General features: G+C 42.5%; 1 protein-coding gene and 1 long non-coding RNA gene across 20 annotated transcripts in view; one reads left to right on the top strand and one right to left on the bottom strand.

The window, feature by feature from the left end:
* The window catches only part of LOC118280259 (mucin-17), a 48,406-nt gene that overhangs the window by 14,974 nt on the left and 18,791 nt on the right, over positions 1-14,641 (top strand). For 3 of the 14 annotated variants that reach the window (XM_050701747.1, XM_050701746.1, XM_050701767.1), the window contains exons 2-7: positions 7,904-8,020; positions 8,801-8,864; positions 10,029-10,183; positions 11,046-11,177; positions 12,701-12,824; positions 13,403-13,537. In XM_050701747.1, coding sequence (XP_050557704.1) covers positions 7,904-8,020; positions 8,801-8,864; positions 10,029-10,183; positions 11,046-11,177; positions 12,701-12,824; positions 13,403-13,537 — 727 coding nt within the window. The other 11 variants (XM_050701748.1, XM_050701766.1, XM_050701765.1 and 8 more) reach the window with 11 other exon arrangements.
* On the bottom strand, positions 888-3,598 carry LOC126911997 (uncharacterized). Of its 6 annotated transcripts, none has more exons than XR_007706599.1 (4): positions 3,127-3,598; positions 2,618-2,780; positions 2,100-2,272; positions 888-1,915 (listed from the first exon to the last, which is right to left on the bottom strand). It is a non-coding gene; the product is annotated as an uncharacterized LOC126911997 (long non-coding RNA). The 6 variants fall into 6 exon arrangements; XR_007706600.1 differs by having other exon boundaries at positions 891-1,752; XR_007706598.1 differs by lacking the exon at positions 2,100-2,272 and having other exon boundaries at positions 892-1,579; positions 1,753-1,925.

The following is a 14,641-nucleotide window of genomic DNA, read 5'->3' as shown; positions in this document are numbered from 1 at the left end:
AAAAAACTATTTTTTTAAATAAAAAAAAACACATTTAAATTGCTTAGGTATCTAATTTTCTAATGTTTTAACTACAAAGAATAGTTGTAATGTGTGTGTAATGCGATATTTTAGCTAATGTGAAACTAGGCCTTATTTTGGTGGTCGCAAGTGGTGCGGTTCGATGCCCATGTCGTTTAAAACACGCCTCAAAGAGCCACCAGACCATGACAGATGGGGCGCAGGAGGGCTGATGCCTGATCCGGAGCTGTGGATTAGCTAGCGGGGTACCGGGGCTCCGGTTTGAAAAGCAGGAGTAGGATCGAGATGGTTTTTAGTCAGTAAGAGTCTGACACTCCCTCTCGCTTTGTCCAAGGCGGGAGAAGTTATAGGATGATTTTCCCCTCTCAAAACAATAAAGTCATTTGTAGGCTGCCTATCGTTTGTGAAGGATGCGTGCATTCGTCAAATGACGCGTCGCCCAAGGCGTGAGAAGACATTGTATAATTTTCTCCCTCAAAAAAAAAAAAAACTGTGATCTGTCTATGACCTGTGTGAACTTGGCACCCGACTTTGGAAATATTGGTATTTTCAATGGTTTTTCGAAAGATTTCGATTAGTAGTGGATAGTAGTGAGGCTATTTTCGTTAGTAGTAATACCGAAAAATTAGAAAAAAATGTCATCCCCCGAAATTAAAAAAAAAAGTTTTTTCCGGCTGTTTCTCATAAATGAACGTTAGTAGTGGATTGTAGTGCAATTTTATTCGTTTGTAGTAAAATAGAAAAAAAAATATTAAAAAATTCGTTTCGGAGTATTTTTTTAAAACGATTTTTATTACCTAAATACTGTTTCAAGGCATATACGATTACTACAAACGTTGGAATTGACTAAAAAGGGTTCGTAGAGGTTAGTAGTGAAAGAATTTTTGATAGTAGTAACGATACATGTCGATTAGAAGCACTTGAGGTGAGTCAAACTTCTTTGTTTCCGAGCGATCGCTCCGAAAGAAGTTTGACTCATCTCAAGTGCTTCTAGTCAACATGTATCTTTACTACTATCGAAAATTCTTTTACTACTAACCTCTACGAACCCTTTTTAATCAATTCCAACGTTTGTAGTAGTCGAATTTATCTTCAAACAGATTTTATCCAGCAAATATCGGTCCGAAACGAGTTTGACTCATCTCAAGTGCTTCTAGTCAACATGTATCTTTACTACTATCGAAAATTCTTTTACTACTAACCTCTACTAACCTCTACGAACCCTTTTTAATCAATTCCAACGTTTGTAGTAGTCGTATTTATCTTCAAACAGATTTTATCCAGTAAATATCGCTCCAAAAGAAGTTTGACCCATCTCAAGTGCTTCTAGTCAACATGTATCTTTACTACTATCGAAAATTCTTTCACTACAAACCTCTACTAACCTCTACGAACCCTTTTTAATCAATTCCAACGTTTGTAGTAGTCGAATTTATCTTCAAACAGATTTTATCCAGCAAATATCGGTCCGAAACGAGTTTGACTCATCTCAAGTGCTTCTAGTCAACATGTATCTTTACTACTATCGAAAATTCTTTCACTACAAACCTCTACTAACCTCTACGAACCCTTTTTAGTCAATTCCAACGTTTGTAGTAGTCGAATTTATCTTCAAACAGATTTTATCCAGCAAATATCGGTCCGAAACGAGTTTGACTCATCTCAAGTGCTTCTAGTCAACACGTATCTTTACTACTATCGAAAATTATTTCACTACAAACCTCTACTAACCTCTACGAACCCTTTTTAATCAATTCCAACGTTTGTAGTAGTCGAATTTTTCTTCCAACAGATTTTATCCAGCAAATATCGGTCCGAAACGAGTTTGACTCATCTCAAGTGCTTCTAGTCAACATGTATCTTTACTACTATCGAAAATTCTTTCACTACAAACCTCTACTAACCTCTACGAACCCTTTTTAATCAATTACAACGTTTGTAGTAGTCGAATTTATCTTCAAACAGGATTTTATCCAGCAAATATCGGTCCGAAACGAGTTTGACTCATCTCAAGTGCTTCTAGTCAACATGTATCTTTACTACTATCGAAAATTCTTTCACTACAAACCTCTACTAACCTCTACGAACCCTTTTTAATCAATTCCAACGTTTGTAGTAGTCGTATTTATCTTCAAACAGATTTTATCCAGCAAATATCGGTCCGAAACGAGTTTGACTCATCTCAAGTGCTTCTAGTCAACATGTATCTTTACTACTATCGAAAATTCTTTCACTACAAACCTCTACTAACCTCTACGAACCCTTTTTATCAATTCCAACGTTTGTAGTAGTCGTATTTATCTTCATACAGATTTTATCCAGCAAATATCGGTCCGAAACGAGTTTGACTCATCTCAAGTGCTTCTAGTCAACATGTATCTTTACTACTATCGAAAATTATTTCACTACAAACCTCTACTAACCTCTACGAACCCTTTTTAGTCAATTCCAACGTTTGTAGTAGTCGAATTTATCTTCAAACAGATTTTATCCAGCAAATATCGGTCCGAAACGAGTTTGACTCATCTCAAGTGCTTCTAGTCAACATGTATCTTTACTACTATCGAAAATTATTTCACTACAAACCTCTACTAACCTCTACGAACCCTTTTTAGTCAATTCCAACGTTTGTAGTAGTCGAATTTATCTTCAAACAGGTTTTATCCAGCAAATATCGGTCCGAAACGAGTTTGACTCATCTCAAGTGCTTCTAGTCAACATGTATCTTTACTACTATCGAAAATTCTTTCACTACAAACCTCTGCTAACCTCTACGAACCCTTTTTAGTCAATTCCAACGTTTGTAGTAGTCGAATTTATCTTCAAACAGATTTTATCCAGCAAATATCGGTCCGAAACGAGTTTGACTCATCTCAAGTGCTTCTAGTCAACACGTATCTTTACTACTATCGAAAATCATTTCACTACAAACCTCTACTAACCTCTACGAACCCTTTTTAATCAATTCCAACGTTTGTAGTAGTCGAATTTTTCTTCAAACAGATTTTATCCTGCAAATATCGGTCCGAAACGAGTTTGACTCATCTCAAGTTCTTCTAGTCAACATGTATCTTTAATACTATCGAAAATTCTTTCACTACAAACCTCTACTAACCTCTACGAACCCTTTTTAGTCAATTCCAACGTTTGTAGTAGTCGAATTTATCTTCAAACAGGATTTATCCAGCAAATATCGGTCCGAAACGAGTTTGACTCATCTCAAGTGTTTCTAGTCAACACGTATCTTTACTACTATCGAAAATTATTTCACTACAAACCTCTACTAACCTCTACGAACCCTTTTTAGTCAATTCCAACGTTTGTAGTAGTCGAATTTATCTTCAAACAGATTTTATCCAGCAAATATCGGTCCGAAACGAGTTTGACTCATCTCAAGTGCTTCTAGTCAACATGTATCTTTACTACTATCGAAAATTATTTCACTACAAACCTCTACTAACCTCTACGAACCCTTTTTAGTCAATTCCAACGTTTGTAGTAGTCGAATTTATCTTCAAACAGATTTTATCCAGCAAATATCGGTCCGAAACGAGTTTGACTCATCTCAAGTGCTTCTAGTCAATATGTATCTTTACTACTATCGAAAATTTTTTCACTACAAACCTCTACTAACCTCTACGAACCCTTTTTAGTCAATTCCAACGTTTGTAGTAGTCGAATTTATCTTCAAACAGATTTTATCCAGCAAATATCGGTCCGAAACGAGTTTGACTCATCTCAAGTGCTTCTAGTCAATATGTATCTTTACTACTATCGAAAATTCTTTCACTACAAACCTCTACTAACCTCTACGAACCCTTTTTAATCAATTCCAACGTTTGTAGCAGTCGAATTTATCTTCAAACTGATTTTATCCAGCAAATATCGGTCCGAAATGAGTTTGACTCATCTCAAGTGCTTCTAGTCAACATGTATCTTTACTACTATCGAAAATTCTTTCACTACTAACCTCTACTAACCTCTACGAACCCTTTTAATCAATTCCAACGTTTGTAGTAGTCGAATTTATCTTCCAACAGATTTTATCCTGCAAATATCGGTCCGAAACGAGTTTGACTCATCTCAAGTGCTTCTAGTCAACATGTATCTTTACTACTATCGAAAATTCTTTCACTACAAACCTCTACTAACCTCTACGAACCCTTTTTAGTCAATTCCAACGTTTGTAGTAGTCGAATTTATCTTCAAACAGATTTTATCCAGCAAATATCGGTCCGAAACGAGTTTGACTCATCTCAAGTGCTTCTAGTCAACATGTATCTTTACTACTATCGAAAATTTTTTCACTACAAACCTTTACTAACCTCTAAAAACCCTTTTTAATCAATTCCAACGTTTGTAGTAGTCGAATTTATCTTCAAACAGATTTTATCCTGCAAATATCGGTCCGAAACGAGTTTGACTCATCTCAAGTGCTTCTAGTCAACATGTATCTTTACTACTATCGAAAATTCTTTCACTACAAACCTCTACTAACCTCTACGAACCCTTTTTAATCAATTCCAACGTTTGTAGTAGTCGAATTTATCTTCCAACAGATTTTATCCTGCAAATATCGGTCCGAAACGAGTTTGACTCATCTCAAGTGCTTCTAGTCAACATGTATCTTTACTACTATCGAAAATTCTTTTACTACTAACCTCTACGAACCCTTTTTAGTAAATTTTAACGTTTGTAGTAATCGTATATGCCTTGAAACAGTATTTAGGTAATAAAAATCGTTTTAAAAAAATACTCCGAAACGAATTTTTAATTTTTTTTTTCTATTTTGCTACAAACGAATAAAATTGCACTACAATCCACTACTAACGTTCATTTATGAGATACAGCCGGAAAAAAACATTTTTTTTTAATTTCGGGGGATGACATTTTTTTACTATTTTTTTCTAATTTTTCGGTATTACTACTAACGAAAATAGCTTCACTACTATCCACTACTAATCGAAATCTTTCAAAAAACCATTGAAAATACCAATATTTCCAAAGTCGGGTGCCAAGTTCACACAGGTCTGTCTATGGGCTGTTTATAGAGATGACATCGTGTCCTATAGGCTTCAAAAAAGTAAGGCAGTAATCACTGACAAGCAATAACTACATGGTTGATGCGGTTGCTGGGCAATTGGTAGCGGGTTCGATTTCCGCATGGACCAATTCTTAGTGTGATCCACAAATTGTTAACTATTTCGGGTCTGTGTGTCATGTGTATGTGAACTTGTATGTTTGTAAACGCACCCACGACACAGGAACCCATCCTAGTGTGGGGCCAATTTTTTTTAAAAGGAAATAAGAAAAAGTAAGAAATCAGATATTTTTTTTCACACACGAAAAAGGTCAATAACCTCTAACCTGAACTAGGAATCGAAACCAAGACCCCTAGCAACGACCACATAGCATTTATATGCTGAAGTATAGTCAATATCATATTAGCTATTGTTATGTAAAAAGTCACGCAGCTACATGCAAGTTCAAGGCTTTTTTCAGTGGTGGAAACCTGGAAAATATGTTTCTACGTATTTGAGCAACGAGCAACGTCACGCCTTTTATCCCCGAAGGGGTAGGTAGAGGTGCTCATTACGACACGTAATGCCACTATACAATGTACACCCACTTTACACCATTTGTGTTATAAGTCCCATGTAATAGGGAGTGAGCCTATTGCCATATACTGGACACAATTCCAGACTCCGTGCATACATTTGATGGGTCGACGTTTGGCCGCTATCTCGCCTGATGGTAAGTGATGATGCGGCCTACGATGGAGCACATCTACCCATAAGCAACCTATTCACTCGGGCTTTGAAGACACCCAGGTTATACCCATCAGGAAACACAGACTCCGGTTACTATTGCCTAGTAACGATTTTGTTCCGAAAACAATTGCTAAGGACTAGGTTAAGTAACCATTAAATGACTCTGAGTACGGCGGTTACTGTCTTACTGAAGAGACATTTAATAATTACTTAAACTATTCTCTAGTTCTTTCCATCACCGAACCACAAGACAATCGGCGAGGCGTCACCGCTTCATGGTGGATATCCCACCCACTCGCACGAAGCGCTTCGCTTCAAGCTTCCTTGTGCGAACTGCTAGGGAGTGGAACTCCTTGCCGGAGTCTGTGTTTCCGGATGGGTATAACCTGGGTGTCTTCAAGGCCCGAGTGAATAGGTTGCTTATGGGCAGACGTGCTCCATCGTAGGCCGCATCATCACTTACCATTAGGCGAGATAGCGGTTAGACATTTTAGACCAAAACTAACGAATACTAGATACCTAACTACTTAATATGTGTTGTGTATTTCCTATAGTGGGTTGGTCTCCTTTACTATTGTGATAAGAGGCCGGTGATAACAGTCGGATAGACCTAATCTTGCTGATAACAATTATTATATAACGTACAATAAAAGAATATACATACTACGTACATAGTTACATTGTTTCACTAATTGACCCGTTTCGATTCCTGAGTCGGGCAAAGTTATGGAGGGTTTCCATTTTCGTTCTAATCTTACTGCATGGTTGACGCGGATGCTACGCAACTGACTGCCGTGTAATGGGTAGCCGGTTTGATTCTCGCTCGAAGCAACTCTGTGTGATCCACAAATTGTTGCTGCGGGTCTGGGTGTGATGTGTATGTGAATTGTATGTTTGTAAGCGCACAACCACGACACAGGACAAAATACTAGTGTAGGGCAATGTAAAAAAGTAATCATACATACGTAACCTCACGCCTGTCTCCCATGGGGGTAGGCAGAAAATGGAACGCCAATTGCTACGAATCTTACACACCTCTTTCGCTTCATCAACAGTTATCAGTCTTTTCATGCATGCTCGTCGGTTTTTAATTTATTTAGGTCTATATACATAGGTCTGTCTAAGAGGCGTCTTAGATTAGAGGGATCGTGTGTAGAGGGCGCTCTACCGACGATCCCTAACGACTAACTAATTTTTTTTATATATAGACGGTTCTGGTTAATTAAAAATATAGAAAAATCTTGATAAATCTCTAACCGACTCGCCCAAAGCTATGTGTACCTATTACAAAACTAGTTCAAAATATTTTTCTTGATTCTATCAGTTAAATAATACCACTTTAAACTGGTTCAATACGGATTCTAAATAAATATATTTGTCAAAATATATTTTCTTGGGATTCCCGTAACAAATTAATCCTAAGTAGATAATATTTTGCACTAAATTATGGATGTGAATGTAATGTGAAACTCTTCGGTGTTTTTTTATGCTTGGAGAAAATCATCAAATGACTTCTCCTGCCTTGGGTGAAGCGAGAGGGATCGTTAGACTTTACTCTGCGAACTACCTAGCGGGTTACTGACTTGAAAAGTAGGAGTAGGAACTGGGTTGTGTCTAGTCAGTAAGAGTATGATGCCTACCCCTTTGGGGATCAAAAGGACTGACGATAGAGTCTTCTTTAACTAATTCTTTTAACCTGACCGCTGCCGCATTGACGTGGAATTACAAAATCCTATCGGAAACTTTTTGTATGTACGGAAAATAATCAAATGACTCCTCCCGACCTAGGTAAGAGGTTGGAATCTGTCTATCCATACATAATCAACTCCTATTACCTTTGTAATAGGATTGAAAATCTAATGAAGCTACATGAGCCCAATTACCCCCTTCCCAATCTTTCCAATCCCCGATTGCCCAACAACCCTTAAATTCCAAAAACCTCAAAAGGCCGGTAACGCACTTGTAACGCTTTTGGTGTTTCAAGTGTCCATGGGTGGCGATTGCTTACCATCAGGTGATCCGTCTGCTCTTTTACCGGCTCATACCATAAAAAGACTGTTGTCTACACGTGTTCTTTTAGAAAATTAACTTAGTATTTTTCAAAATTTCAGGTAGCAATAAAAATAATAGACAAATCGAGGTTAGATGAGGACAATTTGAAGAAGACTTTCAGAGAAATAGCCATTATGAAGAAACTAAGGCATCCACACATAGTACGGTTATACCAGGTACGTTTTTCTTCTCCTCTAATAACATCTTCTGATTTGTTTCGTTGCGGGATCCAAGACAGTCATTCATGTCCCTGGGATGTTGGACTTCAATGTTCCGGTGTTTGCTTGGTTGTGTCTACTGTAGATCCTGGTTTACAGGAGTTGCAGTGGTATGGGAGGTTGTGGCAGGCTTGTCCCAAAAAAAAAAAAAAACATCTGATTAATTTCGTTGCGATATCCAAGACAGTCATTCATGTCCCTGGGACGTTGGACTTCAGTGTTCCGATGTTTGCATGGTTGTGTCTACTGTAGATCCTGGTGTATAGGAGTTGTAGCGGTATGGGAGGTTGTGGCGGGCTGGTGCGTGCCATAAAAAAAAATGCTTACATCCAGCGGCTGTCGCAGACGCTTTATCCGATCCTCAGTTTTTTTTCTGTTCTTTTTCAATTAATATGTTGTAAAGGGTCTCGGGTTCGATTCCTGGACCGCCTAAAAATAAATCCGTTAAGTTCAATTTTGGGACTTTCCGTCATTTAAAGAGAGAATGAAGGGAGTTTACAATTGTGTCTGATGTATGGCAATACGTTCACCCCCTATTACTCTAGATCTGCGGTGACATGGCGCTGAAGACCTAATAGGACCTAATACCTTCGCTCGGTTGCTATTAGTTTAGAAAATCCCTAGTTTAACTCTTTGACTGCCAATAGAAAACTGTTGAAGGCAAATCCTCCGCTAACGTCGGTCACCGGTGACCAACACGGCGTTCAATGTGTTAATATTGTTCTTGTAATTTTTCAGGTTATGGAAAGCAGTCACACGATATACTTAGTCACAGAATACGCGCCCAATGGTGAAATATTCGGTGAGTATTGTTATTATTTTTGGTTCCATTTTCTTAGGTCAGGTCTATAAGTTAGTACGGGCCAAAGCCAAGTGCCCACTTGGGTGCCTTAATTTTGGATTGATGCCGGATTTCTAATAAGTTAGAAATTGCCAACCCGCATTGAGTAACACGCAGTGTGGTGGCCCGGCGGTATATGCATGAGAGTGCAATTTCAAAACCACCAAAGGCAAAGTACCAATGTGACTTTTTTCGAGTTACGTTCTAAGAATATTCAGACACCACTGACAAACAGTGAAGGAAAACATCGTGAGGAAACCTGGAATTATAATTTCTAATTCCAAGTTTGAAATCGCCACCCCGCATTGAGCAAGTGTGGTGATTAATGCTCAAACCTTCTCCGCGTGAGAACCAGTGGTCACTTAGATGGTGCTTTTCCTCCAGAGATGTACTATGCTTCATTACTGTGGATGCGTTTGGCATTCGCCAAACATATTCACTGGTACACATAGTTTACCACTGTTGTGGAAGGATTCAGCTAACATATGTTTTTTTATATGAAAAGATGCTACTGCTGTGGATGGCTTTTCTATCGATACATCGCATCACATCGCTAGCTTAGTATCAGTGGAAACGGTCACATAGTTTCACAGCTTAACTATTACATCTTCATAGCATAGCTACATAGCACATCTCTGGTGGAAAACACCCTTAGGTTAGTGATGATCCGGAGCTGCGGACCTAGCGGGTTTACCGGGGCAAAGGCTCGAAAAGCAGGAGTAGAGACGGGATGGTTTTTAGTCAGTAAGAGTCTGATACTATCTCTTGCCTCGCCCAAAGTGAGAGAAGTCATTGGATGATTATCACCCTAAAAGAAAAAAAAAAGGTTAAAGTTGTGGCGGGCTGGTCACATTTAAAAAAGGCAAGTACATGATCAGGCCATTAGCCACAGTCCTCCCCCAATGACTACACTTCGCGAGGTTGGAAGCGACCTGCGTACATCGGCAACACACTGAATATTTTTTTTAATGGAGGAAAATCATCCAATAACTCTGCCTTGTGCGAGGCGACAAGGAGTGTGAGACTGTTAGGTAGTCCGCAGTTCCGGAACACACGGCATAGAAATACATTTATTACGATGTACTATTTTTTTTTAAATAAAAAATTCTGTGTCCATTATTCCAGACCACCTAGTGTCTCGTGGTCGCATGACGGAGCCCGAGGCGGCGCGGGCCTTCGCCCAAATGGTGGCAGCCGTGGGCTACTGCCACGCCAACGGAGTCGTCCACAGAGACCTCAAGGCTGAGAACCTGCTTCTCGACAAGGATATGAATATTAAGGTGAGGAGGACTCTTCTTTTTATGGTATAAGCAGATGGATCGGCTGATGGTAAGCAATCGTCGTCGCCCATGGACACCCTTAACATCTGAGCCAATTTTCCCTTCACAATCTGCCCAATACCTGATACCCCAACAGCCCTTAAATTCCCAACCCGCAAAAGGCCGGCAACGCACTTGTAACTCCTCTGGTCTTTCAAGTATCTATGGGCGCGGGCGATTGCTTACCATCATGGTCCGTCTGCTCGTCTGCTTTTAACAATTCAAAATAAGTAACTATTGTGAACTTTTGGGGGTTACGAGATTAGGGGTTGTTGGGGGATCGGGGATTGAGAAGATTGGGAAGGGGGGTAATTGGGAATCCGGCTCTGAAATAACTTTTTCATAGGCTACTTTTTAACCCACCGGTAAAGTAAGCTGCCAAGACATAGTATTACATAATTGATGGAAGGAGATTTTGTCGGAATGCCTGAAGTACTGCGAGGCGAACTTATGAATGATGTTAATTCCTGTTTAACTATGTTTTAGTTATGTATGTAACTTGCTTTAATTGGTTGTCTACCTTTTATTTTATTGTAACTTTCGTGAGACATACTAAATTAATTATTATGTTATCGGCTTACTCACGTACTGTTTTGACGAGGAACTCGACTAGTTTCAAGCCGTGCTAGAGGCTCATATTCATGAGCAGCATTCCGCGACACACGACGCGGCGATTGTCGCGCTGCTACTACAGCATGGCTTGAAACTAGTCGAGTTCTTCGTCAAAACAGTACGTGAGTAAGCCGATAACATAATAATTAATTTGGTTGTCTACCGTTGTAACTTTTGGATTAAATAAATAATATTCTTCCCCCCCCCCCAGTTGGCGGACTTCGGCTTCAGCAACGAGTACACGGCGGGGTCTCCGCTGGCGACGTGGTGCGGCAGTCCGCCGTACGCAGCGCCCGAACTCTTCGAGGGGAGGCAGTACGACGGACCTAAAGCAGATATATGGGTGAGTTGGAAGACTAACGAGTTATTTTTAAAGGTAAATGAGTAGATGGAGCAAGCAGGTAAGCTTATAGTATCCAAGAAGAAACACCAAAAGACAGGGGCGTCCGAAAACAAGATGGAGTCACCACACTAGACCAGAGTTGCAGAAGACTTCTTAAGTGTGGGCTCTACAGGGCCGGCTCGACCGAAGTGATACCATGGCCTCACCGAAAACCGACGTGAAACAACGCCGGAGGCCCAAATGCTCCCCTTCCCAATCTTTCCAATCCCCAATATTTTTTTATGAGACGTGCCGGTTATCGAGCAGACGGATCACCTGATGGTAAGCAATCGCCGTGAACATGGACACTTGAAACACCAGAGGCGTTACAAGTGCGTAGCCTTTTGGGGGTTAGGAATTTATGGGTTGTTCCCACAAGAAGTACTTCAAGAAAACTTTGGTACTTGAGAAGGGAGGCAGTACGACGGACCCAAGGCAGATATATGGGTGAGTTGGATGACTAATGAACGACGGTCTTCATTCAAAGGTAAATGAGTAGATGGAGCAAGCAGGTAAGCTTATAGTATCCAAGAAGAAACACCAAAAGACAGGGGCGTCCGAAAACAAGATGGAGTGACCATATTAGACCAGAGTTGCAGAAGGCATCTTAAGTGTGGGAGAGCCATGCTTCGGCACGAATGGGCCGGCTCAACCGGAGTGATACCACGGCCGAGCAGAAAACCGACGTGAAACAACGCTTGCGTTGTGTGAGTGAGGTTACCGGAGGTCCAATTACCCCCCTTCCCAATCTTTCCAATCCCCGATTCCCCAACAACCCTTAAATTCCTAACCCCCAAAAGGCCGGCAACGCACTTGTAACGCCTCTGGTGTTTCAAGTGTCCATGGGCGGTGGCGATTGCTTACTATCAGGTGATACGTCTGCTCGTTTACCGGCGTGTTTCATAAAAAAGATGGAGCAAGCAGGTAAGCTTATAGTATCCAAGAAGAAACCCCTTTCTTCCGAAGTCCGCCAAGTGGAAAACAAGATGGAGTGACCATATTAGAACAGAGTTGCAGAAGACTTCTTAAGTGTGGGAGAGCCATGCTTCGGCACTGCTGGGCCGGCTCGACCGGAGTGATACCACGGCCGAGCAGAAAACCGACGTGAAACAACGCTTGCGTTATGTTTCGTTGTGTGAATGAGATTACAGGAAGCCCAATTACCCCCCTTCCCAATCTTTCCAATCCCCAACAACCCTTAAATTCCTAACTCCCAAAAGACCGGCAACGCCTGAAACTGGTCTTTCAAGAATAGCGATGGTGACTTAAGTATTCTAACCTTACCTTTTAGCCTTCACTTTACAAAGTATACTTTACTAGCAACAATGTATACTTTATATTTATAGTCGTGTGGTGACGGCTTATAAAGCTTTAAACAGAGAGGAGTGGAAGGAAGGTAGGGATGTCTTTGCCCTGCAGTCCCATCATGGCTGAAATCTAAAATCTTATATATAAATAAATATGTTTGTCTGTCTGTCCCGCAGTCGCTGGGCGTGGTCCTGTACGTGCTGGTATGCGGCGCGCTGCCGTTCGACGGGAACACGCTGCACGAGCTGCGCAGTGTCGTGCTCAGCGGCAAGTTCCGGATACCCTACTTCATGTCGCAGGGTGAGTACTTAGCGCTAGGGACCACTTAAACTAACCCCTTACGTGTCCTTTTTAAAGTCACTTGTAGGTTAAGTGTCACCTATCTAAACATTTAAAAAAAATCATTTTTGAATATTTTTTAAGTATTTGCGTGTGCCACGTCTCAAAGAGCCATCAGACCACCACAGATCATAATCACCATAATGAGTGTTGTTAAGTAAAACCATCTTTCTTTCTTTCTTATACTTTTCATAAAACTAAATTTAAGGCTTTTATACCAGTACGCTTAGTATGAGTCTGCTTTACGTTTAAACAATCATTACAAGAGTTCGTTCGTTGCTCTGAGGCCTTAATACCAGTTAGCTGTACGTTGACCGAAAATGAAAGTAGAGATCGTTCTTCAATCCGATTGGTTGGTTCATTCGCGCTAAATGCGTTCTCATTTCTAAGAGTACTAAGGGAGTCGGCCAATCGGATCGCCGACCGCGCTCTCGTTTCGATTACTTTAAACTCATACTAACGGTATTTATTATTGTAAATTACGTTTTCCTAACATGTATGTGTGTACATTAACTAAGTTTACGCCCTGTCTCCCCCAGAATGCGAGCACCTGATCCGGCACATGTTGGTGGTGGAGCCGGAGCGGCGACTGTCGCTGCGCGCCGTCGCCCGCCATCGGTGGCTCGCCGCAACCCGCCCCCACCACCAGCCCGGGCCCGGCCCCGGCATCTACGGTAACTATACATCCACTACCTCATGTTTATTGACTGTCCGTGGCCCGCCATCGGTGGCTCGCCGCAACCCGCCCCCACCACCAGCCCGGGCCCGGCCCCGGCATCTACGGTAACTATACATCCACTACCTCATGTTTATTGACTGTCCGTGGCCCGCCATCGGTGGCTCGCCGCAACCCGCCCCCACCACCAGCCCGGGCCCGGCCCCGGCATCTACGGTAACTATACATCCACTACCTCATGTTTATTGACTGTCCGTGGCCCGCCATCGGTGGCTCGCCGCAACCCGCCCCCACCACCAGCCCGGGCCCGGCCCCGGCATCTACGGTAACTATACATCCACTACCTCATGTTTATTGACTGTCCGTGGCCCGCCATCGGTGGCTCGCCGCAACCCGCCCCCACCACCAGCCCGGGCCCGGCCCCGGCATCTACGGTAACTATACATCCACTACCTCATGTTTATTGACTGTCCGTGGCCCGCCATCGGTGGCTCGCCGCAACCCGCCCCCACCACCAGCCCGGGCCCGGCCCCGGCATCTACGGTAACTATACATCCACTACCTCATGTTTATTGACTGTCCGTGGCCCGCCATCGGTGGCTCGCCGCAACCCGCCCCCACCACCAGCCCGGGCCCGGCCCCGGCATCTACGGTAACTATACATCCACTACCTCATGTTTATTGACTGTCCGTGGCCCGCCATCGGTGGCTCGCCGCAACCCGCCCCCACCACCAGCCCGGGCCCGGCCCCGGCATCTACGGTAACTATACATCCACTACCTCATGTTTATTGACTGTCCGTGGCCCGCCATCGGTGGCTCGCCGCAACCCGCCCCCACCACCAGCCCGGGCCCGGCCCCGGCATCTACGGTAACTATACATCCACTACCTCATGTTTATTGACTGTCCGTGGCCCGCCATCGGTGGCTCGCCGCAACCCGCCCCCACCACCAGCCCGGGCCCGGCCCCGGCATCTACGGTAACTATACATCCACTACCTCATGTTTATTGACTGTCCGTGGCCCGCCATCGGTGGCTCGCCGCAACCCGCCCCCACCACCAGCCCGGGCCCGGCCCCGGCATCTACGGTAACTATACATCC

Source organism: Spodoptera frugiperda, chromosome 21 (genome assembly GCF_023101765.2).
Source record: "Spodoptera frugiperda isolate SF20-4 chromosome 21, AGI-APGP_CSIRO_Sfru_2.0, whole genome shotgun sequence".
Classification (NCBI taxonomy): Eukaryota; Metazoa; Arthropoda; class Insecta; order Lepidoptera; family Noctuidae; genus Spodoptera; species Spodoptera frugiperda.
Note: the sequence above shows the minus strand (reverse complement) of the source record. Positions and strands in the feature narration are given on the sequence as shown.